We start from the raw sequence: 27,208 nt of genomic DNA on the forward strand, positions 1-27,208 counted from the left end.
GCTATGTGCCTGTCATTGGTTCGGCGCTGTTCGGTATCCAAGGGTAGAGCCCATGTCTTCTCTGGGAGTATGCAAGTCCAGGTGGGCGGGCCGGTTGTATGCACTTACAGCCTCACGTACACCGTGACTAAAGCGGGACTCGCCAGCTCTCATCGCCTGTCCACTTGCTCCTCCCATGTCATTAAGTGGCCCTAGTCTGTGTTCCGTTACTCATTTCAGAAACGCTGGAAACCTAGCGATCGCCTTGATTCTCTTCCTCCCCTTCACTCCCCTCTCCCCCATCTGGGAACAGATCCCTCCACTGTTCCTTGTTTCCCAGATGAACTGCTGATGGACTTCCATGTATCCTTTAAGACTCTGCTGACGTTGCTTCTTCAGGGCAGTCTTTCCCGGTGTCTTCCTGGAAAGAGTCAGGTGCTCCCTCAGTGCAGCTGTAGCCTGCAATAAAGTTCTTTATTAAAAATAATCAACTGTAGTTCTTTGAAGTCAGGTAACTTAGCTTAATTCTCTTTGTAAATATGGTACCAGGCACATTAGACTCAACACACTTTGAAATTAGTTGTTTTATTTATTTTTTGATTTTTTTATTTTTCAGAAAAGTTTTTTTTGGCTGTGCTGTGCAGCATTCAGAATCTTAGTTCCCTCCTCTGGGTTTGAACCTGTGTTCCCTGCGGTGGCAGTGTGGAGCCTTGACTGCTAGACCGCCAGGGAAGTCCCTAAAATCAGTTGTTTTTGAAGCAGTGTTTATGGAACATCCCAGTGAAGGTAGGCAGAGGCCAGGTCTTGGAAAGTCTGAATGCCACAGAAGAAGCCAGTAGCAGCTGTAGCTCATGTAGGTCCACTGGGCCTCCAGTGGAGCCAGATGTCGTGTGACTGCACTCTGGCCAATAAAAATGGAAGGGGTAGGTGCAGCTCCTGAAAGTCTCCTCAGAAGAGGGGCTCGTCTTCCCCCGCTGTCTCTTCTGTTGGCTGGAGTGAAATCTAAGTGCCTGGGGCTCCCGCGGTCATCGTAGTGTATCAGGGCCACATCCTAGGGTTGGTAGGGCGGGACCCCAGAAGAAGCCTTGGCAAGAGCGAAGGCCTTCCCGGAAGAGGAGCAGAATGAAAGGGCGCATTAAAAGGTCAGAGAGGTGGGATTGAGCTGGCAAAGGAGACTGAAAGGGAGCCACCAGAGTGATGCGTGGAAAACCAAGAAAGTGGTTCAAGAAGGAGGCGCTGGGTGACGCTGCCAGCTGAGTCAGATCGCAACCAGGAAACTGTCATTGGGTTTGACAGCGTGGAAGCCTTGGTAGGGCCAGTGAAGGGGTGAGAACGAAGTGGGGTTGGAGTGGCTGGAGGGTGGATAGATGTCTCTCTGAAGATAGCTGCCCTTAAAGAGAAAGTTCAGGGTAGAGTGACTAAGATGGAGGGGGTTTGGAGGGGAGGGAACATTTCCCTGAGATGCTGGAATATGCTGATATGCTAATAGAATAACCCTATTGAGAGGGAAAGAGGAGGCAAGGTCTTGAGAAGATGAGGTGATGAGATCCAGACAGAGATTGGGTGTTTGCGAGGACGGGGGACACTTTCACGTGTGAGGCAGGTTTACAGATTTGGGGTGCACCCATGAGGGAGCGCCTATCCAAAGCTTTCCATTTCCTCCTGAAGTGTTGAGCAAGGTCAGCTGAAAGCTCACAGGCTGTGAGGTCACCATCCCCCGTGTCTTGTCCAGCTCTTCTGTTGTAGCTTGTGTTCTGTGCTGTGAAAAGCTCCCCGTGTTTTGGATGGATCGTGTAGCTGCCTTGAAGACCTCCAGGGCCCCCGTTTCCCACGGCACGCACGGCAGGCCACCTTCAGGGCCCGGCTCCCTTTCCCCGGCCCCATCTCTCTTTAGGTGCTGCCTGTGATCCAGCCAAAACCAGCGGAACAGTTGCCCTCAAACAACCCCCATTGCTGCCTGCCAACCTTTGAACATGCCCTCCTGGCACTGAACATGCTTTCCTGGCACTGACCTTTTCTCCCTACCTGTGAACTCGTTCTCCAAGACCCAGTCCTCATATCATAATGCACTAAATCCCCTTGACTCCCCTCCCCCTTCCACCGGCCAGAAGCTGGGGCTTTTATTTACATAATTATATAACTATCCTTTTGAATTTTTTTAAATTTTATTTTTTGGCCTTGCCACATGGTATGTAGGATCTTAGTCCCCCAGCCAGGAATCAAACCCATGGCCCCCATGCATTGGAAGCACAGTCTTAGCCACGGGACCCCCAGGGCAGTCCCTAACTATTCTTGTAGCTTTTATTCATTTGGATGGGGCACAGTGTAGGGCAGGCACTGAGTGAATGGATGAATTTTGATTGCTTTACCTGTTTCTTTAGCAATTCTTTATTAAAAAAAATTTTTTTAATGGAAATATAGTTGATTTACAATGGTAATTTCTACTGTACAGCAAAGTGATTCGGTTATACATTTATATACATATACATTCTTCTTCTAAAAATTCTTTTCAATTTTGGTTTATCATAGAATATTGACTCTAGTTCCCTGTGAGTGAAGTTGCTCAGTCGTATCCAACTTTTTGCAACCCCATGGACTGTAGCCTATCAGGTTCCTCCATCCATGGGATTTTCCCAGGCAGGAGTACTGGAGTGGGTTGCCATTTCCTCCTCCAGGGGATCTTCCTGACCCAGGGTTCGAACCCAGGTCTCCCACACTGCAGGCAGACACTTTACCGGCTGAACCACCAGGGAAGCCTCTCAGATCCCTGTGCTATAGAGTAAAACTTTGTTGTTTACCTGTTCTGTTTATATCCTCTAACTCCCACTCCATCTGTCTCCCACCCTCTCCCTCTTGGCAAACACAGGTCTGTCTCCATGTCTGTGAGGCTGTTTCTGTTTCATAAAAGTGCATTTGTGTCCTATTTTAGATTCCACATATATATGTGTGTGTGTGTGTGTGTGTGTGTGTGTATGATGTTATATAGTATTTGCCTGCCTTTTTCTGACTTACTTTACTTGGTATGAAAATCCCTAGTTCCATCCATATTGCTGCAGATGGCGTTATTTTGTTGCTTTTTTATTGCTGAGTAGTACTCCATGGTGTGTGTGTGTGTGTGTGTGTGTATAAAACTGCATTTATCCATGCATCTGTTAATGGATATTAGGTTTTCCAGTCTTGACTAACTAGTGCTGTTGTGAACATACTGTGCATGTATATTTTTGAATTACATTTTTGTCTGGATATGTGCCCAGGAGTGGGATTGCTGGATCATGTGGCAGTTTTATTTTAGTTTTTGAGGAACCTCCTTGTTTTTTGAGGAATCTACTCTTTTCCATAGTGGCTGCATCAACTTACATTCCCACCAGCAGTGCAGGGTGGTTCATCTCTCTCCACACTTTCCCAGGCATTTGTTATTTGTAGACTTCTTAATGATGGCCATTCTGACTGTGTGAGGTGGTATCTCATTGTAGTTTTAGTTTGTATTTCTCTATTTTAATAATTAGCAGTGTTGAACATCTTTTCATGTGCCTGTTGGCCATCTGTATGTCTTTGGAGGAATGTCTGTTCAGTTCTGCCTATTTTTCAATTGGATTGTTTGTTTTTTGTTGTTGAGTTGCATGAACTGTTTATATATTTTGGCAATTAAGCCCTTGTCGGTCATATCATTTGTAGATATTTTCTCCCGGTCTGTAGGTTATCTTTTTATTTTGTTTATGGTTTTCTTTGCTATGCAGAAACTTGTAAGTTTGATTAGGTCCCAATTGTTTATTTTTACTTTTATTTCTATTGCCTTGGGAGTCCTTTGGCAATCCTTAATGAAATTAAGATGAAATGAAAGTTATATACTCTCAATATTTGATGCAAAGTAAACATTGTTTCTTTTTCTTTCTTTCCCTAGGTGGTTCTGGAATGGAGCCGGGATCAGTACCATGTTTTGTTTGATTCCTACAGAGACAACATTGCTGGGAAGTCCTTTCAGAATCGGTGAGAAGAAACCACTTTTGGAGAGTAGCTTTTTTGGGCTCAAATGATAAGTTGTGAAATCACCCATGCTTTATATGGAACAGTTGAAGGGGTCTTTCCAAGTTGTAGGTATGATTTAGCTTGTTTAAAACGACTCGCACGTGAAGGAACCTTGTAATCCATCCTCACATTTCTCGGGATGACAAATTTGATTCTCAAAAAGCAATCCTGCCTTGCTGAGTATTGAGTACTTTAAGTTACATGAGCTCACTCTGTCCTTGACCCAGTTGTGTGAGATAAAGATGATTCCATCCCCCTAGGATGAGAAAGCCAGATGGCTACGCTGTAGCCAGTTCCAAGCCCCAGCCAGTGTTTTGCCCATCACTGTGTTTATAACCAGGGCGTCTGCTGTGGCATCCACCAGGACCCTCACATGCCCTTGTGGTCACCGCACCTTACTGCCTCGCTATGGGGAGCAAAGAACCTCACACGTGGGGTCTTTTTCTCCCTAAGGCCAAGCTTCTTGGTGCAGCCACTCCTGAATGCTGCCTTCACCCTTCTTCTTCCTTGGAGATTTTTTCCTGCCTCACGAGGCAGACCTCAGAGTGCAAGCAATCTTTTCCAATATCCTCCTTCCCTTCTCGCAGCTAAAATGAATCACACAGGCTCTTTTCCTGTTTTGCCTGTTACTTGCATTGTTTTATACCGTAAAAGCAATATATGTTTGTGGTTGAAAACAGTTCAAGCAGTACAGAAAAGTAAAAAGTAAAGCCTATCTCTGCCTCATTCTGAATTTCCCCTGACCCAGAGCAACCACGGCTAATGAATTTTTCTTTTGGATTCTTCTGGTGTCTGTCCTTTTAACCTAAAAAAAAAAAAAGAACGGAGAACAGAATTGTCTCCTTTTTGACTTACTTTGTGCAGTATCTGTTGACTCCTTTCCATTGTAATGGCACAAGGCTAGTCGCTGGAGGGCATAGAGCAGGGGGTGACCAAAAACAAACGTGGGGCAGCCAGTAAAGATAGCTAACGTCTTAGAAGACATCTGTCTGACTATCAAAGACCGTAATCAGAAATTTCCCTAGATCCCTGACTGTTTATTTTCCCTGGAGAATAGACTCCATGAGTCCTCTTTGCCTGCACTGAACTAGAAAATCTAGTAAAAATATAACTAGTATTGGTGTTGATTGGTGCACCTTGAACATTTTCTGGGAGTGCCTCTAGACTACATCAGCAATTTATATGAAGCTCTTGTTTCTGTTTAGAATTACTGCTTGGCACCTCCATCCACTTGTTGTGAGTACCTATGTGGTTCCTATCAAATAAGTAGTTTTTTTAAAAAAGCTATGCCAATTAGACTTAGATGTATGCACTATTATAGTCTGAACATCTCAGCAAGGAAGGGCTGCGGGATTCCTTGAGTTCACTTAAAGCTTTCCTCTTTAGTCCTTAAAGCATCCTGTGTGTGAATGGCATCCCTGAATTTGCTCCTTCAATTAAGGTTGAATCTTTGAACCCTACTCTGTTTTAGATGCTGAGGTCTGACTCTCTACTATAAAGCATTTTGCAGTCAAGTAGGGGAGATAGCTGATCAACAAGTACCTAAGGAAGTAGGGAAACTCTAGATCTTTCTCTTAGGAGCTCTTAAAACAACAGTTTCCAAAGACCCAGGGGATGGGGGGCAGTTGAGGGGGGCGGCAGTGGAACCAAAGCTACTTTCATGACAACACTGAGGTGTTACTTGTCTTTTTTATTGCGTTGACATTTGTACTCATCGTGTGAAAGCCATGGTGGGTACAATTGCAACACCATTATCCTCTCTGCAGGGGTCAGAAAAATGCTGAGTTTGCTTAAGAGTGTTTCTGAAACGTTAATTTGATTATATCTTGGCCCTGTGAGTACACCTTTTCTTAACGTTGTGCGCGATGCAATGGAAAGCACACATCAAGGACCAAATGGTGACTATCTTGAGGAAAAGCCCTCATGCAGTTGTTTTGAGTTGCAACCTGAACTTGGTTTATTTCATGGATCGCCATTGTTATTACTTGGAAGGACAGATGACAGTGTCAGTACTCAGGCTTGGTTATATTTGGGCAGGTATTTTCTTTGCCGTGAACAAAGCAATCCTGTGTTTGAAGGGAAAGAAACAAAGTCATTATTGCCAGTGATAAAATTTGAGCTTTCAAGTGAAAATCAGAATTTAAGAAAACTTGTTTCCACCCCTGTGAGCCTAACATTTCACAATATTATATAAAGACTTCTTTGATTAGATTTGCAGCATTATCCAAGAAAATCACATTTGTTAATATTATGTAAGAAAATTAAGGAAATATATGTCACCATTTGGCTGAGCTGCATACCTCAGTAAGCTTTTGTTTTCCAGATAACCAATGTATTGATGTTATAGAATTTTACACAGATAAAAGCCATTCAATGTGCAAGAAAGACCTATGGATTTTAATGTAAAAGCACAAAAAGTTTACTAATATGGTTTCAGATTATACATTGCAGCTGATTTTTAAGAAACTACCACTTATTTTGGTGTGGTATCAAATAATATCCACCACTATTTGAAAAGGCTATTAAAATGCCCCTTCCCTTTTGAACTGCGTATCTATCTGTAAGCCTGAATTTTCTTCAACCCAGACAACATCTGGGAACAGATTGAATACCGAAGATTGAGACGCTTCCTTGCTTCTCCTGTCATTAAAGAGATGTGGGGAAATGTAAAGCAATGCCTCTCACTGAATTTTTGTTTCATTTCTTGAAAAATACTACTGTTTTCATTTAAAACAGCACATGAAGGGATCTACTGTTGTTTTAAAATGAATTAATATTTTTTGAATGGCTGACTAATTTTTGAAAATGGTGAGTGTGGGTATTTACAACCTTTAAACAAGCTTTGGGGCCTTCTTAAGAATTTTTAATTGCGTGAAGTGTCTGGACCTAAAAAGTCTGAAAATCATTCCTTAACACAGCAGTCCTCAAGCTTCAGTGTGCAGCAGAATTCCACAGAGGGCTTGACAAAACGGAGTTTCTCCCCACCTCCAGAGTTTATGCATCTGTAGGTCTCAGTGTTACAGAGAATTTTCATGTCTTAAAAAGTTCACTGGTGATACTGAAACTGCTGGTTTGGTGACCACACCATGAGAACTGTTGCGTTAACAGATTCGTAATGAGACGTAATCTTCCTACTTCTCCAGTTTTTATTTTAAAACAACGCTGATTGTCCTAAGAAAAGCTCGAAATGGCTGTCTTTTTTTACCCCAGCATTTGTGAGTACTCAGCCTGCTCTGTCTGATGCTGTCCGCGCGCTGATTGTGCACTGACGCATACCTCTCAGCCTTGACAGAGCCTCAGAACTTTTAGAAGGAAAATTAGCTCACATAATCTAGATACGGAGGACAGCTCTCTTAATCATGTTCTCTTTCTAAAGAGCATGTGTGTGTTCTCAGTACTTCTTATAATTTTGTTGTTGTTTAGCAGCTAACTCTTTGTGACCCCCAAGGACTGTAGCCCACGATGCTCCTCTGTCCGTGGGGTTTCCCAGGCAAGCATTCTGGAGTGGGTTGCCACTTCCTTCTGCAGGGGATCTTCCTGACCCAGGGCTCAAACTTGAGTCTCCTGTATTGGAGGCGGATTCTTTACTGCTGAGGAACTAGGGAAGCCCCTCCTAATTTTAGGTTGTATTAAAATGTAGTTTGATTTTTATGCAGGGATATTTCAAAATTACCTAATTTTGCTGATGACAAGAAAAGGTAATATTACATGGATGTTGGTGGTTGGATAGCATCACCAATTCAGTGAACATGAACTTGGGCAAACTCTGGCAGATAGTGAGGGACAGGGAGGCCTGGTGTGCTGCAGCCTGTGGGACTGCAAAGAGTCAGACGTGACTTAGCGACTGAAGAAAAGCGCCATAACATCATATGTTCTGGTATGTTTTAAAATAGCCATAATGTTTATAGGAAGTTTTCAGTGTTTTGCTAGTGTTTCTGCATGTCTTTTTAATGTTGTCCCTGAATGAAAAAAAAAATCCCATTCTATATGCCAGTACCAAGTGAATATATAAATTATGTACTGCTACTAATTGTGAGGCAGTAAGTCTCTCTAGAGCTCAGTTTTGTCATCTCTAAAATGCAGATATTAGATGAAGTGTGAAGTCTCTTCCAGCTTTGGGTCTCCGATGCTGTTTATGCTCTAAGTTTTCTTCTCTGCTTTATGCGATGTGGGACCAAGGGACTGTTAAGTGCCTTCACATTCATTTAAACTAAAGTGATTAAAATAAAAGTGGTATCACTGTCACCACGGCTTTGGTTCTGAATCATAGATCACTTATTTAGTCTTCAGCTCTAAGATAAAGGCTTCCTTCTCATCTGAAGACTAAGATAGTGGTCTGTGGTTAGAATGAAAGCCTCAGACTCACTGTGACCATGTCTAATAAGTAGAAAAACAACTGACTCACTGGCCAGGGGCAGATCACAGGATCTTCTTAGGGTTGTCAGTTTAACACCAGAGAGTTAAGTTGATCATGTAATGCAGTCTTACTAAAAGAGCCAGGACATAAATGAATTATATATTTAATGTTGCTTTCCTTGGTAGAGCTTGTAGAGATAATCTCTTGACTATTAAAATAATCTTTAATAGCTGATAGTTACTTTTAAAGGCAACCTTTGGAATGTACAGATTTCTCCTTCCTTTTTAAAAGCATTTCTAAAATATGTCACTTAAGTGGGATTTTTTGTTGTTGTTGTTGTTAATTTTTTGTCTAAAAGTAGACCACCTGTGACCTAACTTACATGTGGGTAATGTGAAACTTTTTTTTTTTTTTTTTTTTAAAGAAAAGAGACCTCTGTTTATGTTGAGGGAATGAACTGATAGTTATTTAGACAATAAATACATATTAAACCCACTGTGTCTCAGGCAATATTCCTAGGCACATAGTGTTGAACAGGAGGAACTCACTGACCTCACACAGAAGTGATATTTTAGTGGGGAGGGGGGGCTTTTATTTATTTATTTTAATTTTAAAAAAAGTGAACTGTAATCTACATATAAATCAGTAGTTCTCAAAGTGAGTTTCTGGACCAGCAGCACTGGCATTACCTGGGAACTTGTTAGGAATGCAGTTTCTGGGGCCCCCAATCTAGACCTAATCGATGAGAGACTCTGTAGATGGAGCCTAGCCACCTGTCCAACAAGTCCTATGGGTGCTTCTGATGTCTGCTGACATTCGGAACCATCCATATAGAAACATGCAGAAGAAAATCAAGAGAAGGTGGTGTTTGCATATCATGACAGTAGGGAGCGAGAGCCTGAGAGTGTATGGGAAAGAAAGGAAGTAATTAATGAAGATGGGCACGGAACGCATGACACCATTTCTGCCTTAGAGATGCTCGGTATAGTGGAAGACAGAAAAATGGTACAGCTGGTATGCTAAGGACTCCTTAGAGTATGGGGTGCAGTGGAAGTTGCCTGTTAAGCAGTACGTTTTCTTTGTGAGAGGTGAGGGAAGAGGGCGTTTGGGGAATGAGGAAGTGGTTAAAAGAAGCATGAAAGAAAGGATATTCTAAGCAGAGGGAGAAGTGTGTTCAAAGGTACAGAAGCCTGCAAGCTCTTGCCTGTTTGGGTAAGGGCATATAGCTGGCACCTCTGGAGCAGGAGGGTGTGGATTAAGGAGTTTAGATTGCACTCTGCAGGCAGTGACGCATCTCGACGGGAGGACTCAGACGTTCAGCCGTCACTTGTGCCTGAGTGTGAGGTGATTGCTTCCACATTTTTCCCCGTGAGACTCTGGGTCCCCTGGTCCCTCTTTGACTCTCGTCTCTTCTTAGGTTCTTCCCTGTGGCCCTGTTTCTCTCTGCCACACTGGCCTCTCATTCTTTAACCATGCCAGATAAGCAGCCGCCTCAGGGCATTTGCACAGGACATTTCCCTTCTCTGGGCTCTGCTTGCCCAGTTGCCCACACGGCAGCTTCCTCACTTCCTTAACCTCTTTGCTGAAATGCCAGCCTTCCCAGTAAGGCCATCTCTGATCTCCCTATTTAAAACTGCCCCCCCCACCCCCACCCCACAAGACCTAGACACCCAGTATATCCCCCCTTTCTGCTCCATAACATTGAACATCATCTGACTTCATTTATTTGGTTTATTTCCTGACTCCACCTTTCTAGAATGCAGGCATGCATTTCAGCCTGTGCTGAGTCCCCAGCACTGAGACAGTGCCTGGTATGGCACACGCTAGCGCTCAGGAAACAGTTATTCAATCAGTGGATAAACACCTCTTTCATCCAGTCATCTCATCTTCTTTTAAGCTATAAGTGATTATCTCTTTATTTTTATCCCCCAAACCGCCTTATTTCCCCCGAGATTATTAACCTGTGGCCAAAACAAAGATTGTCAAACGTTTTAGTCTTTGGAGCCCTTTGTGCACCGGGGGCCCAATCCTGTGCCTGACCTGTGAGGAAGACAAAAAGGAGAGTAAGCTTGGGTCCTTGGCCTAAAAATAAAACCACCCCCCTCACACCCCCTGAAAAAAGTAACCCTGAAAGTGTAGTGTTCCTCGGAAAAGATCAAACCTGAAACAGAATCATCTAAAATATGTCTTACGTTACCATGAACTCTGTAGTATAGCTCCAGAGCAGGCTCTGAAAGATGGGTAGGATCTTGGTAAGTTGATGAAGGAAAGGAGGAGAAAACTTTTAGCAGGGGTTAATCCCATGGACGGAGGAGCCTGGTAGGCTGTAGTCCATGGGACTGCTAAGAGTCGGACACGACTGAGCGACTTCACTTTCACTTTTCACTTTCATGGTTGGAGAAGGAAATGGCAACCCACTCCAGTGTTCTTGCCTGGAGAATCCCAGGGATGGGGGAGCCTGGTGGGCTGCCGTCTATGGGGTCACACAGAGTCGGACACGACTGAAGCGACTTAGCAGCAGCAGCAAACCTGAGATGGACCTTAGACAGGACAGTCAGGAATTAAAAGCCTGCCTGACATCTGGGCTTCCCCGGTGGCTCAGATGGTAAAGAATCCACCTGCAATGTGGGAGACCTGGGTTTGATCCCCGGGTTGGGAAGATCCTCTGGAGAAGGGAACGGCTACCCACTCCAGTATTCTTGCCTGGAGAATTCCATGGACAGAGGAGCCTGGCAGGCTACAGTCCTTGGGGTCACAAAGAGCTGCACACGATTGAGTGACCGTCACTTCACTGACTCCTTAGGTCATGGGTATGATGGATAGTGAGGGAAAAATCGAGCAGGTTTGGGAAAGTCTTCTATGCTAGTGTCTCAAGTAAATCATCGAGCTCCTATCTGCCGGGCACAAATCCTAGCCCGCAGGGTACTTTAGGGAACAAAGCAGATGGGATTCCTGCTGCCGTGGAGCTTACATTCTAGGGGAGGCACACATGAATTACCAGTGTATGTAGCATGTCAATTATTTAATATGTTAGGAGATTACTGCTATGAAAAAAGAAAAAAACAGGGTCTAGCAAACAGGATTGGGAGGCACCCGGCTTGGGGGCAACAGAAAATGGGAAGTCTGTGGCATTAAATGGGTAGGTCTTCGTTGTGGAAAGTGAAAGTCACTCAGGTGTGTCCAACTCTTTTCGACCCTGTGGCCTATACAGTCCATGGAATTCTCCAGGCCAGAATACTGGAGTGGGTAGCCTTTCCCTTCTTCAGGGCATCTTCCCAACCCAGGGATCGAACCCAGGTCTCCCGCATTGCAGGCGGATTCTTTACCAGCTGAGCCACAAGGGAAGCCCCAACATTGTGGTCTGCTGGCTGACTTTTTTGGGGGTCATTTTGTTTAAGCTTCTAATTTCTTTTCTGTGTTTGGCTGCATTTGTATCCCAGCTTCCTCATTTGCTAAACTGAGAATGTAGCAGTTTGAGCTTCCAAGACCTCTACAGTCTTAAAATGGAAAGGACAGCAGCCTCTTTACAGGGTGGTTGTGATGATCAAATGATACAAAACTACATCAAGCGTCTAGCAGAATGCAGCTCGCAGAGAAGGTCCTCAGTAAATATTACTGCCCCAGCCCCAGTTTCAAAACATGCAAGTCTGTGATATGCACCATGGTTGGATTACCTTTTTGTTGATATTCTTTCATAACCTCTGAGCTTGATCCCTGTATGCTCTTCTTATTCCCAAATATATTGGAAAAATGTGTATAAGCTGGAGGACTTATGGGTTTCCCTAGGCTTTGTCTGCCCATGCCGATCGACGTGGTTTACACCTGGGTGAATGGCACAGATCTTGAACTGCTGAAAGAGCTGCAGCAAGTCAGAGAACAGATGGAGGAGGAGCAGAAAGCAATGAGGTAAAACTGATTGGATTGTTAAGAGAATGAAACACGGCACATTCTACAGTTGTAAGTAACGGTACACTTCAGAAGGTGAGATGATGCTCACATTGTTGTCCAAACAAGAACCTGCATCTCAGGTTCATGCCGTTACACGATTCTGGCAGTCAGGCATCGACCCTTGTTTCTCGGTGCCCAGCGAGGACTTGGCCACTTTGGCGAGATCCTGGCCTCACCCTGCCAGGTGGCCACGGTCTCATGAGCGTGGTGCTCTGGGTCTCTGGGGGCCTAAAGGTGGAGGAGCCACCAGGGGAGCCCTGGTCTTCCTTCTCATTTAGCCTGAGTCTCAGGTGTGACAGTTTCATGAAGTAAGATTTTGTTATGCAAGACAGCTGGATTAGTCCCTTGAAAATAAAACAGACCTGCAGACATAACTTTTCTTCCATTTGATAAAGGTAGTAAAAAGTATATTTGTCACCCTTTTTAATATCGAACAGTACACTATGGAATTAGAAATTTGGGTAGTTGTTTTAATGGAATTTTGATTATTTTATTTACTTTATCTGGGAAACGTACAGTGAGTTTCTGGAGAACCTTCTGAACCAGAGGTCTGGCTGATGTACTTTCCCCTTCGGTTCCTCAGGAGTGTTTACTGGGAACCCCCTACTCGTTTCTCTGTAAATGTTACGGGCGCCCCAGCTTCAGGCCTTTGGCCCTGCTGTGCTGCAGACATTTTCTGTCTGTGTCTCTCTTCTCTCTGCACATGAAAGTGACTGCGATAGCCTCGTTCCAGTTTTACTACAAAATGTAAAAGCTTATGTTTTAAGTAAATTTTCCTGGTTACTATGGATGGGACATGATAATATTTGTAGATTATATCTTATTAAAATGTAGAATTTATTATGCATAAATATCATACACAGGACAGTACTTTTAACCTACTGGTTGGTCCTTGTGGGGTACCCAGGAAAATCAATGTTGTTAAATTCCCTCATATTCTCATGTAAGGCTAACACTTGTCCATGTGTGTGTAATGAAATCTGTGTCCTTTCACTAGAGAAATCCTTGGGAAGAACACAACAGAACCAACCAAGAAGAGGTAAGCATTTTGATTTTCCTCTCAGGAGTGAAAATCAAAGGAGAGAAGTGAAATGTCCAGATTTTTCTTCCTTGCTTTTGTGGCTACATGGTATTTTTTGCTTACTCTTGCTCCTGTTCAGTCACTGTTCCCTAAATTGAGTGCATACGTTAGATGAGAACAGAACGGCAGAGTTGATTGAGAGCTCTGATTATTCTTGCTGTAGGTAACCGAAGCTTTATCGTTTCTAAATGCATTAGGTAACGTTTTTCTTCTTTGCCCTTGCTGTTCATCTGTCTTGATGTGCTATTCTCTTGGTCCACTCAAATCTAACTTATACCTAGTGTTTTCATTTATAGGATCTATGTCCGTTGTTTCATTATGTGTTCAATGTATATTTCCTTATCTTTAAAAGCCAGCATAATCGTATGTCTTATATCTAAGGATTTGGGAAGGAGATTTAACCCAATGACAAGAATCAGATTATTTCTCTTCATTGGAATCGTACCTGACACTAAATAGGCCCTTAACACAAGACTGTCGCACAAACAAGCGGAAGTCTGTTAACTGCCACTTGCCCACTGAACCATCAGACTTAAAATAGAAGAGTTATTCATAGAAGTGATCCAGAAGTGCCTTCTGAATCATCTCTTAATGTTAATTATGCATATTTATTTATAAATATCTATTGCTAATACTGTTATTTTTAAATGACTTTGAAATTAAAGCTGTGATGCAATGTTACAGAAAGGTCAAGAGGAAAGGAAAGAACAAGCTCACGTAATTCTGTGGCCATCACTGCACAACTATGATCGTTTTCTTATTTCCTTTTCATGCACGTTTTTATAGTAAACAGTTTCTCATCTGTACAGTTTTGTATTCTGTTTTTTGTTTTAGGTAATCGTAAATACTTCTATGTTATCTTACTACTTCTTACTTATCCATTTTAATAGTTATATAATATTCCACAAAGTGTACTAAATGTTGGGAACTGCTGTATTTTCACTACTGATGCTATCTTTGGGTCTGTGGCATTTTCTGCATGTGGGTTTGTCTGTTTTTCCTGTTTTTGTTTCTCTTCCACTTGGACTACATTCCTGGACATAAACTACTTCGGAAGAAGCACACGTGTGTTTTCATGGGTCTGATGGAGGTGTGGGGGCGGGGGGTGTGTGTGTGTGAGTCACGCAGTCGTGTCTGACTCTTTGTGACCCCACGGACTGTAGCCCACTAGGCTGCTCTGTCCATGGAGTTCTCTAGGCAAGAACTCTGGAGTGGGTTGCCATTCCCTTCTCCAGGCTATCTTTCTGACCCAGGGATCAAAGCTAGGTCTCCTGCATTGCAGGCAGATTCTTTACCATCTGAGCCGCCAGGGAAGCCCATATGTACACATAATGTATGTGTATATATTAGCAAATTGCTTTTGCAAAGAGGAAATGGGGAATTCATCTGGAGGGACACTGCAGAGTTTGAGAAAGGTAGGCATGCTACACTTGGACAAACATTGCCTCTTCATATTTTGAGGGGTGCTAATTTAGTAAGCTAAAGGTCATCAGTTTTCTTTGCATTTCTTTGACCATTGATGAGGTTTCACAGTTTCATGTATTGTTTATTAACTGGTCATAGCTCCTACCTTCTGAATTCTCTGTGGCCACTGACTGTTATCCTAGGTGTTTCTTATGTTTAGGCAGGAATATTTCATGTAAGTCCATCACGCTGTGTCACATTTGCTTTTGTTTGCCTTGTGTTCTGTTATATTCAGGGCACTCAGTTTTATTCTAGTTGGAATTGGTAAACTGTATCTGATGACATTGTTAACCAGAATTTATCTACTTCCTAACCTGTCTAATCATGGGCTTTACTGGAGTTACAGATAATGTTGAAAACAATAGTAATGAAATGCTTAATTTCTTGTGCACCTTTGAGTTGTAAATTTTGTGGCCGTCTTACTTTATTAATAGGAGTTGGAAAGCTCTATCTTTTGAGTTGCACTTGTTTAATAATTTTCTACCAGACTTGCTAACTTACTAAATTTTTATATTCTTGAAATAGAACTCCTTGTTGATTGAGCATTTATGATTTTTAAATAAAACACAGAAGAAACACCTGTAAAATTTAGTAGTAACCAGTGGGCATCTCAGCGTTGCTTACATTTTTCAAGCACGTGGTTGTGAGCGTGTTCGTGTCTTTCCAGTGAGAAGCCTCTGGAGTGTTTGCTGACGCACTGCATTAAGGTGCCAATGCTTGTCCTGGACCCAGCCCTGCCCACCAACATCACACTGAAGGACCTGCCGTCTCTTTATCCTTCTTTCCATTCTGCCAGTGATGTATTCAACGTTGCAAAACCAAAAAACCCTTCCACTAACGTCTCAGTTGTTGTTTTCGACAGTACTAAGAACGGTAAGATCTTCTTGTGGGTGTTTTAAAGTCTTGATATCATTGGATGCTGGGATAACAAAAGTTTGAATGGAACAGAATTGATTAAGTTTTTAAAAAATGCCTGATAAACTAAAAATATAACAGGAAGCAGAAGAGCTGCCATTGTATTTCAGAAAGGGGTTATATATATTTCATTCTATGTAATACACATGTCAGCCTGAATGCTGAGGTCAGGTCCTGAAAGCTGGAACTCAACGTTTACTGTATTCTCTTGGCTCTGAGTTATTCTGGAGGCTTTTTTTTTAAACCATATAATTCCTCAGTGAGGTTGTCCTCTGCAGCTTGGACTAACCGTACTTGGAGCATTCATGCTGAATGTTCTGAAACGTCTGGTTTTGCAGTTGATTTGGCCAGATAATATCATTAAATGTGTAATTCTTGGCATAAAATGTGCACCCACATCCTTCGAGATCCCGTCCTCCCATCTGGCCACTGAGCTGCTGAGCCCCACGCCTGTGTCTCCCTCCGTAATCCTTCCTCTTGTCTCTTATCCTTCCTCGGCGCTGAGCTGCGCTCCCCAGAACCGCTGTTTTCCCTTGTGTAAGATGAAGGCTGCCTCGTCCCCTTTACAGTTCTGTTCTCAAGTTCTCATTCTGGAACTATCTTTGACCTGTTCTTACTCTAATCTGTAATCAGCCACATCCTATGAGCTGCTTTTTTTTTTTTTTTTTTTTTGCAAGAATCTTATCTTTCATACTTAATCAGATTTCCTCTACACCAGACCAAATTTCTTCACTCAGTTCCAGTAATAGAGTCCTGTCTGCTCTGTCTGCCTCTAAAGTTCTTCTCGGATCTGTCCAGCACATAACTGATAAAATCAGCGTTTTCCAACCTGTTTACAGCTGCTCTCTCTGGAGAGAATAATAGTAGTACGTATTTGTTTTTTACGTGGATACAAACCCTCTTGCTGGTGGTCCAGATGGAGGTTTAGTTGCCTTGGTCATCCTCTTGCTTCCCAGCCCTCCTTGCATCTCCTTGCAACTGTCAGTGTCTTTACGCACAGATTGTTGCCTGTCCCACCCTTCTTCCTCTCCCAGCCCATCTCCTGGTCTTCGTGTGTGTGTGTCTGTGTGTGTGTGGCTGTGCCATATGGCTTGTGGGGTCTTAGTTCCCTGACCAGGGACCGAAAGCCCTGGCATTGAAAGCACAGAGTCCTAACCACTGGACCACCAGGGAATTGCCACCGTCGCCTGTTCTTTCCAGCCCCATCTCCACTGCTGTCTCCATGAGGATCCTGGACTGGGACATTCACAATGATTTTATTTTTCTGTATCCCTGTAGCACTTGTAATCTAGCTCACAGCTTAGTTTTTGACTGCATTGGAGTTTCTGGGGTTCTCACCGAATTTCTTCCCAGCAGAAACCTCCTCACCAGTTTGTGTGCTGAACAGTGTCTAACAATAGTGCTCATTTCCTGGTACTTACTCTTTGTGATTTGAAAGGTCCAAGTGCAGACATCTCCCCCTTCACATTACCAACCTGTTTCTGAACTATTTTGTATAGAAACTTATTTTTAAAATTTATGCTATATTTTTAAATATATAGGGAAAGTAAAGGATAATTTTTGACAAATTTAACAAGCTACATGATTTATTGTTTGGCTGAGTTTAGCTTTCAGTTCAGTTCAGTTATGTCCGACTCTTTGCGACCCCATGGACTGTAGCAACCCAGGCTTCCCTGTCCATCACCAGCTCCTGGAGTTTACTCAAACTCATGTCCATCGAGTCGGTGATGCCATCCAACCATCTTATCCTCTGTCGTCCCCTTGTCCTCTTGCCTTCAGTCTTTCCTAGCATCAGGGTCTTTTCAAATGACTCAGCTCTTCGCATCAGGTGGCCAAAGTATTGGAGTTTCAGTTTCAGCATCAGTCCTTCCATTGAACACCCAGGACTGATCTTTAGGATGGACTGGTTGGATCTCCTTGCAGTCCAAGGGACTCTCAAGAGTCTTCTCCAACAGCACAGTTCAAAAGCATCAATGCTTCAGCACTCAGCTTTTTTGTAGTCCAACTCTCACATCTGTACATGACTACTGGAAAAACCATAGCTTTGACTAGACAGACTTTTGTTGGCAAAGTAATGTCTCTACTTTTTAATATGCTGTCTAGGTTGATCATGGCTTTCCTTCCAATGAACAAGTGTCTTTTAATTTCATGGCTGCAGTCACCATCTGTAGTGATTTTGGAGCCCCAAAAAATACAGTCTATCACTGTTCCATTTTTCCCCATCTATTTGCTATGAAGTGATTGGACCAGATGCCATAATCTTAGTTTTCCTAATATTGAGTTTTAAGCCAACTTTTTCACTCTCCTCTTTCACTTTCATCAAGAGGCTCTTTAGTTCTTCTTTGCTTTCTCCATAAGGGTGGTGTTATCTGCATATCTGAGGTTATTGGTATTTCTTGAAATCGTGATGCTAGCTTGTGCTTCATCTGGCATTTCGCATGACGTACTCTGCATATAAGTTAAATAAACAGGGTGACAATTTGCAGCCTTGACGTACTCCTTTCCCAATTTGGAACTGGTCTGTTGTTCCATGTCCAGTTCTAACTGTTGCTTCTTGACCCGCTTACAGATTTCTCAGGAGGCAGGTCAGGTGATCTGGTATTCCCATCTCTTTAAGAATTTTCCACAGTTTGTTGTGATCCACACAGTTAAAGGCTTTGGAGTAGTCAATAAAGCAGAAGTAGATGCTTTTTTGTACCTTGCTTGCTTTTTCGATGATCCAGTGGATATTGGCAATTTACTCTGATAACACTTCACCGGAAGAGAAAAAGGAATGATATTATGTTAGCAATTATAACTCAGTTATAAAGTCTATGGAGAGAAGCTTGGGTTTTCCTCTACTCATTTTATGACATGTCGAAGATGTAAAAGATTGTAAAGTTTGGGGTTTCCCTGGCCGTCCAGTGGTTAAGACTCCACACTTCCCATGCAGGGGGTATGGGTTCGATCACTGGTCAGGGAACTCAGATCCCACATGTGGCCAAAAAAAAGGATTGTAATGTGTGATATAGGTAAGATTCATAGTAAGTAATAGTCTCTTAAACACTGTTTTTTAATTTCCACTTGGGTTTTTGTTTGACTGTCCTGCTTATCACGTTGACTCATTTAGTAAATATTTGTTGAGTCACTGCCCTGACTTGGTTGTTATTTTAGGCAAACAGCAGAGGAAAAAAGGGCACATTCCTACCTTCATGTAGCTTCCATTTTTAGTAGGCCACAAACTCGCTCTTTTATCATGCTTAGGTATCTAGATCACGGATAGCAGAATTGTTTCATAAAGGACCAGGTAGTAAATAGTTTAGGCTTTGTGGGCTAAGAGGCAAAATGCCAGATATCATGTAGGTATTTGTATAAACATTCAGCCGTTTAAAAATGCTAACATTGTTTTTAGATCGGGGCCATGCTGAATTCAGCAGTGGCTAGATTTTGGACCATGGACTGCCAAACCCTGATCTAGATTAAGAAATTTTAGCCATGTTTGGCATGTTAAAGATAATCTCATTTAACCTCTTTCCAGTTAATCATCGAGATCTGTTGGTTGGTTTTTTTTTCCTTCTGAAATGTGTCATTTCTGCCCTCTCCTGATCACCCTACCACTTCCGCTGTGTCCCGGACTGCCGATTGGACAGGACTTCAGCAGTCACACGGTCCAGCCCTGCAGCCAGGACCCACATCTCAGCAAAATGGGCTTTCCAGTCAAGCTTGTCTCCTTTGATGTTTAGGAAATGAATTTCCTCCTGTGACAATTGATTCTGCCTCTGGACTACATTGATTTTTACGAGGAACTACGAAGTGCTTGCTTACAGCTTTGTCAGCCTGGTTCAATTGTGCCCTTGGGACCCTGTGGAGCCAGTCCCTGCCCTGTGTAGCATCTCTTCTTCTTTAGCTGTCTGTTAGGTACTTGACTGCACCCTCGTTTGATCCTCTCAGAATGCACTTTAGTTTCTATTACCTTTAAAGTGTTTCAGCTGGAATTGAGCACTATGCCAATGTGGTTCAGTCTTCAAAGAGATCGGGACTATTTCTTCACTGTTTATCAAGTGCATACTATATGCCAGATGCAGACGTGAACAGATGGACAGAAATCCCTGCCCTCATCAAATTTACATCTTGGCCCAGGGCTCAGACAACTGATACAGCATACAGGTTAAATCCTATAGTTTGTAGAAGATGAATGCTGTGGAGAAAAACAGGACAGGGGAAACTGGGGGGCGGGTAGGGCAGACTCCCCGAGTGGGTGATTTTTGACGAAAATTGGAAGGAGGCGAGAGAGCCCGCCACACAAGTCTGTGGGCAAGCAGCGCTTCCCCATATTTCCCTATACACACGGTAAGTGGGGTAGCCAGTGGGAGGCCCCGAGGCCCCGAGGCAGGAGTCTGTCTGACACGTTGGAAGAAGGGCAGGGAGGCCAGTGTGGCTAGCACAGAGTGAACGAGGAGGGAGCAAGCAATGAGCCCAGAGAAGCAACAGGCACCAAATGGTACAGGCTTTTGCCTTTAAATCAGAGTGTGTTGCGGAATCAATCATTGAAGGGTTTTGTGATCTGACTTATGTTCCAGAAGAATCAGTCTGGCTGCTATAGTGGGAACAGACTGAGGAGGGGCAAAGGTTGTAATAATTGAGGTAAGAAGGAAAGGGGCTTGGATCAGTGTGGTGGTGAGAAGTGGTTAGACTCTGGACATTTTGAAGGTCAACTCAATAGGGCTTCCTGATGGGTTGGTGTTGGGGAATATCACCCTTCTTATTCTAAGCCCTCTCCTGCTTAAAAGCACAGTGTTAGGAGGAAATTCAGTATGGCCTTAGCATTACTGACTCATCCTGAACTCACTGTCGACTAAAACGCCTCTAAGTCTTTTTTTAAAACTTACATTTACTAACTCAAATACCCATTTTATTTAATTTTTTTAAATTTTGATTTTTCTTCAAAGATTCCTTTTAATTTATACTTGGTTTTGTTTTGTTGCCCAGTTAAAGATCTTACCTCTGTTTGTAGGAGACTTTATTTTGCTAGATTTGACTGATGGCTCTAAACAGTCAAGGACTTTGGGGGGAACCCTTGCTCTGTTACCCAGGGTAATAGCTTCTCTGTTGGCTTCCTGTAAACCCACACATTCCACAAGCATGACTCCTGTATTTTCCAAAACCTTGATGGATTGTTGAACAAGACAGAACCTATAGCAGACCTCCAAAACCCCTCTCTGGGTTGACTATAGCTTTTATAATTTTATACTCTCTGGTCAGAATTGGTTATAACCTGCCTAACTTGAGATCTAGTCTCTGTTAGACCCATAAAGATGACATGAGGTGGTGTTCAGCTGCCTTCCTGAGATTATGAACAAAGACATATTGTGCAACGCTTCTAATTGTCTGATCGACCAGTATTGATGTTGTTCAGTTGCTAAGTCATGTCTGACTCTTTGCGACCTCATGGACCACAGCTCGCCAGGCTTCCCTGTCCATCACCAACTCCCGAAGCTTGCTCAAACTCATGTCCATCAAGTCGGTGATGCCATCCAACCATCTCATCTTCTGTCGCCCTCTTCTCCTCCTGCCTTCAATCTTTCCCAGCATCAGGGTCTTTTGCAGTGAGTCGGCTCTTTGCATCAGGTGACCTAAGTATTAGAGCTCCAGCTTCAGTATCAGTCCTTCCAATGAATATTCAGGGTTGATTTGTTTTAGGATTGACTGGTTTTATCTCCTTGCAGTCCAAGGGACTCTCAAGAGCCTTCTCCAGCACCACAATTTGAAAGCATCAATTCTGTGCTGGTCAGCCTTTTTTATGGTTCAACTCACATCCGTACATGACTGCTGGAAAAACCATAGTTTTGACTATATGGACCTTTGTCAGCAAAGTGATGTCTCTACTTTTTAATACGCTGTTTAGGTTTGTCATAGCTTTCCTTCCAAAGAGCAAGCATCTTTTAATTTTGATTTTGGAGCCCAAGAGAATAAACTCTGTCACTGTTTCCACTTTTCCTCCGTGTGTTTGCCATGACATGATCTACCAGTATAGAATCCACCTTATCAGCAGGGAGAGACAGATAGGGACAGAGTGAAGTGTTTTTTGATAAATTTATCCAAGATGGACTCATGCAGTTAGCCCCCAGTGCTTCCATTAAAGATAAACAGTATACTGTGAAGACCTTCTCCAGCACTCACCAACTATATTTTTATGGTACATTTGAGACTCTTGCCCAGGGTTGACCTCCATCTTGCAGGCTATAATCTGTAGACCCTGCTTTCTGTGTCTGTTTTGAGAATGAGGATTACAGCCTTCTGACCTCCTGTTTTCCGTGGTCCCCAGATGTCAGCAGGTTGCTGATTCCATTTGTCCCTACCACTTGAAAACTCTCTCCTGGTCGGCATGCATCATCATCGTCCTTGCTTGTGCATGCTTAGTTGCTCAGTCATGTATGACTCTTGGCGATCCCATGGACTCAAGCCTGCTAGGCTCCTCTGTCCAGGGGATTTCCGAGGCAAGAATACTGGAGTGGGTTGCCACTTCCTACTCCGAGGGATTGTCCCGACCCAGGGATTGAACCCGGGTCTCCTGTGTTAGCAGGCGGATTCTTTACTGCTGCGCCACCTGGGAAGCCTATCACCCTCCCGACCCCCAACTTAATCTGCTCTAACCACATTACCTGATGAATCACAGGAGTTCACGGTGACTCTGGGGGAATCCCTGGACTTACAGCGCCTCCCCACGTCCATCTATCAATAAATGCTACTGGCCTGGCTTTCAAGGGCCCCTTCTGGTTGCCCTCTTTTCCTTGTACCCACCACTCCCAAATGTTTTACTTTTCGTCAAACAATTTTATTTTTTAAATGAAACTTGTCGATGTTTGATGTTTGGTCTTACCTCTGTCATTCCTGTCAATCTTTTCATTTCTGTTTCCTCTGCACACCGGAGCCTCTCCTTCAGTACTGCAGAATTACAGCGGGTTACAGTAGCTCCCCTCTTGTTGGATGGGTTAATTTTGTCTCCCCCAACTACCTTTTCTTTGAGACCATGTATTATACTGGTTTCAGTTCAGTTCAGTCGTTCAGTCGTGTCCGACTCTTTGCGACCCCATGGACTGCAGCACACCAGGCCTCCCTGTCCATCACCAACTCCCGGAGTTTACTCAAACTCATGTCCATCGAGTCAGTGATGCCATCCAACCATCTCATCCTCTGTCGTCCCCTTCTCCTCCCGCCTTCAGTCTTTCCCAGCATCAGGGTCTTTTCAAATGAGTCAGCTCTTTGCATCAGGTGGCCAAAGTATTAGAGTTTCAGCTTCAGCATCAGTCCTTCCAGTGAATATTCAGGATTGATTTCCTTTAGGATAGAGTGGATTTCTTTGCAGTCCAAAGGACTGTCAAGAGTCTTCTCCAACACTACAGTTCAAAAGCATCAATTCTTTGGCACACAGCTTTCTTTATAGTCCCAACTCTCACATCCATACATGACTACTGGAAAATTTGACAGCTCTCAAAATGCCTTGTACAGTATCCTGCCAGACATCATGGTTAAGTATTCATTAAAATCATGCTTGTTTATTGTATTCTCTGTTGTAGTTGAAGATGCCCAGGCTGAAATGTTTAAAGGAAACAGCAGACAGACAGTTTGGAGGGGCTATTTGGTATGTTACTTTAAATTAGCTGTATTTTTGCAATCCGTTAGAATAAAAGTGTGAGAAATAAAGCTGTTTTACTTTGAGAGGCTTTTTAATGTTTACTTTTCCTGTAAGCTTTCCAGTACTAGTATTGATTTAAATAATCATACCATTCTTGTTTTGAAGCTTGTGTGATGCAATAATAGATCTTTCCTAGTTTTCTCAGCTGTAAGTTTTCACCAGCCTTATGATGTGGAAAGTGAGCTGTGTTTTTCCTGTTCTTATTTTAGACAACAGATAAGGAAGCCCCTGGGCTAGTGCTAATGCCAGATTTGGCTTTCCTGAGTGGATTCCCACCAACATTCAAGGAAACCAATCAACTAAAAGCAAAATTGCCAGAAAATCTTTCTTCTAAAATAAAACTGGTAAGAGCTTAGAAAATAGAACAATTAGTATAGCACATCCCATTTAACGCATGCCTCTTCTCGGCAGCCCCTTCCGTTACATTCATAGTATAGCTGACGACAAGACGCAGAGGGGGAATTCCCGGGTGGTCCAGTGGTTAGGACTCTGCTTTTACTGTTGAGAGTGCAGGTTCAATCCCTGGTTGGGGAACTAAGATTCAATAAACTGAGTGTTGTGTCCAAAAAATAAACCAAAAAACCCAAATGAAGCAAAGAGGTTCTCCAGTCTGTCACATATGCTGTCGTAAAGACAGCTTTTTATTTGTAGAAGATTCTGGCTTTTTTACTCTTAATTTTTTGCTCTTAATTCCAAATGTTAGGAGTCTGACTTGGATTGTAGGTTTCCCGGGCAGAATAAGGATTCATTTGTTTAACAAAGGTGCGTCTGTGTGAGCCAGGTGCTCTTCCGGCTGCTGAGAGTGAGCGTGGAAGGAGGGGATGGGGGAGGCCCAGCACGTGTTTGCAGGCACACACAGGCCCCAGCCTGCGGACTTGCTTAGAGCTTCCACGCACACAGGGCAATGCTGCGGGTACTTGGAAATTTGATAATGGGAGCCCTTCATTCCTTAATAGCTAGCTGAGCCACAAACAAATATATAGTATTTATACACGTTAACTCTTCACACTTGAACACCGAGCCCATCCGTGAGAGCTGACTTTGGAGGCTGTGACATGTGTTAACCTTTCTCGTCCTTAGAGCCGTGTGTCTGATTGACGTAGGGCACAGGTCGTGTGGGTGTGCCGTCCTTGGGACCTTCTGTCAGGACGCCTGCTGTTAGGTTGTAAGGATGAATTCTTCCTCCCTCAGGATGGAAGGCATAAAGGTCTTGGCTCAGAGTTTGCTAGGCTCTGCTCCTCCTGATTTTACAAAGAAACGTTCTCTAAATTCTGCCAGTTTTTAGCTTCCTGCTTCTTCCCTCTGTCTCCTGTTGATGTCATTTAACAATGGGGAGGTGAAAGGATGGAGGTGGAGGCAGTGCGGGGAGAGCTGTGACTAGGGGCTTTTAGAGTTTATGTCTGGACTGTGTTTTCTCTCTGCCTGTCTGAGTTCCCTTCCTTTCCTTTCCCCTTAAGTGTTTCACTGTTTTAAGATACTTTGTATTACCTTTGTAAATACCTTGGTAATATGAATGACACTTCTGTCTTTTCTTCATATTTTCCCGCATAATTTTCTTTCTGGTACCTGGCAATACGGTAATGCCCAGCCCGATGAGGGTTGGATTATTTCTTAATCTGTAGTTTTTTCTTAAAATAAATAATTATATTCCTCCTTCCCCTGAATTATTTTTAGTGTTGATTTGGGCAGATAAACCCATAGATCAGCATTTATTCAGCTTCTTGGCTTCCTAGCTGTTGGTTGTACAGGTGTAGACGTGTGTCTCTACTTTTGACCAGCGAATCTGCTGCTGGGTGGGCGTGGCCTGCCAAAAGATCCAAGTCGTGGTCACCTCTTTGGTAGGCTAGTTTGGGGCAGTGCGCAGTGGTGAGTGCCGGGAGAGGCAGGGAGGGCAGGACTTGAAGGAGGCAGTAGAACCCCAGCTCTGTCCACGGGGACGCCCCCTCCTCCGCCATTCACCCGGCTGGAGGTTGATCTGCATTCCCCAGACCTGTCGTCCTAGAGGCTGGCACCTCCTGGGGGATCCAGCCAGGTATTCACAGTATTTATTGCAGCTCATTGTCACAGTGCCAGCACCTGTGATTGGCTTCAGGAATAAGGGCTTCTGATTTTTGGAGGCTCAAGAGAAAATGAGGAGGAAGAACCACAGAAAGACGGTGGTGTCAGCATTCAAGCCTGGTTCTCCAAGGCACTGTCTTTCTTTGGGTCCTACTTCCTGGTTCTATTACGGGCACCCTGAGGATGAAGTTTCCAACTACCGGGTTCCCAGTCTAGCGTTGATGAAACACCTGCTATGTGCCAGGGACCGTGCCAAGGCTGACCGAGTGAAACCAGCCCATCCACTGCTGCCACAGCCCAGCAAGACATTCAGGTTCCCCAGGTGCCTTGGCAGTGGTGCCAGTGATGAGAATGGTTCCAGAACCGTCTGGAAGCCCTCAGCCTGACCCGCTGACTTACTAGCTCCTGGAGGACACGGAAGGAAAAATGAAAGGGGAAGTGGATGTGAACCACTGAAGGTGGACATGGTGACATTAACCACACTCTTCATGGGAGAAGTAAGATTTGGGGAGGGAAATGAAAGCTCAGTCTGGGGTAATATGTTGGAGGTGCCCGGTGGCACGTGGGAGGAAGGGCTGAGACGCCGGCTCCTGTTCAGGACCTGAGCGGTGAAGCACTGTGCCTCCCCAGGACCCTCCGGTGGCCTTTGCTAAGGCCCGTGAACACCAGAGCCACCTCGGGCTCGGTCCTGTCCCAGAGACCCTGGGCAGGCTGCGAGCATCTCAGGACAGGTACTGCCTGCTCATCTTGTACGCTAGTGATCATCTCTGGGCCTGGCATTTAGGGGCCCTTATTGAGAGAATGAGCAAGAAGCAAGACTCTAACACCTGCCATATACAATGTCCTGGGATGTAAAGGAAACCGTTTTAGTGGAGTGATTATTCAAAGGAGTCTTTTAGTTTTTTGATGTCATGATTTTGTACATCCAACAACTTGGCCTTCATCATCTTGTTTAGTGAAAAAGAAGGTAAGATTCCATTCTTACCCCCATCAGGGGAAGTGGGAGTTAGTTGAAAATGGTTTTGTTTGCAAGGTGATAGATTTGAATTCATGAAAACTCTTCTGTGGACTATAATCTTACAAATCAAGCAGTCTTCTCTATTGAAAACTTTGTAGTTTGAGATATTGGGTTGGCCAAAAATTTTGTTTGGGTTTCTCCATAACATCTTAGGGGTTCCCTGGTGGGCTCAGATGGTAGAGAATCTGCCTGCAATGGGGGAGACCCAGGTTTGACCCCTGGGTGGGGACAATCCCCTGGAGAAGGGAATGGCTACCCATTCCAGTATTCTTGCCTGAAGAATCCTATCATCTTAACAGAAATATCCAAATGAACTTTTTACCCAATACCTTGAGGTGTGAGTCCTTTTGTGATCTGATTAATTACCCTCTAATTTTGCTGTAGAATTTTTTTTTTAATGTGATGGACACAAAATTCAACTTTTGAGAAATCAGGTTATCATGGTCTTTAAAAAATTTTTTTTATTTTATACTAGCATATATCCGTGGTCTTTATTTTCAGCTTCCTCTAAATCATTTTCTTTTTGGACGTTTTCATTCATGGTGACTTTTTCATTTGTTTTTTGGGTTTTGTTTTTGTTCACTTCAGCATATGTTGGAGCAGAAGGTCTTCCCCGAGCTGTCAAGTAAATTCTCACCTGTGGTTGAATTAAGTGATGCTGGTTGCTGAGTGGGTGTACAGAAATGG

The 27,208-nt window shown here is 43.6% G+C and overlaps 1 protein-coding gene across 3 annotated transcripts in view; it reads left to right on the plus strand.

The window, feature by feature from the left end:
* GNPTAB (N-acetylglucosamine-1-phosphate transferase subunits alpha and beta) overlaps positions 1 to 27,208 on the plus strand; it is a 78,306-nt gene that overhangs the window by 26,153 nt on the left and 24,945 nt on the right. For 2 of the 3 annotated variants that reach the window (XM_061125532.1, XM_061125534.1), the window contains exons 2-7: positions 3,881 to 3,966; positions 12,149 to 12,268; positions 13,308 to 13,349; positions 15,523 to 15,728; positions 23,327 to 23,391; positions 23,655 to 23,789. In XM_061125532.1, the coding sequence (XP_060981515.1) occupies positions 3,881 to 3,966; positions 12,149 to 12,268; positions 13,308 to 13,349; positions 15,523 to 15,728; positions 23,327 to 23,391; positions 23,655 to 23,789 (654 nt within the window). Of the gene's footprint in view, positions 1 to 3,880; positions 3,967 to 12,148; positions 12,269 to 13,307; positions 13,350 to 15,522; positions 15,729 to 23,326; positions 23,392 to 23,654; positions 23,790 to 27,208 lie in introns of those variants that run through there. The other variant, XM_061125535.1, reaches the window with a different exon arrangement.

Source organism: Dama dama, chromosome 22, assembly GCF_033118175.1.
Source record: "Dama dama isolate Ldn47 chromosome 22, ASM3311817v1, whole genome shotgun sequence".
NCBI classification, from domain to species: domain Eukaryota; kingdom Metazoa; phylum Chordata; class Mammalia; order Artiodactyla; family Cervidae; genus Dama; species Dama dama.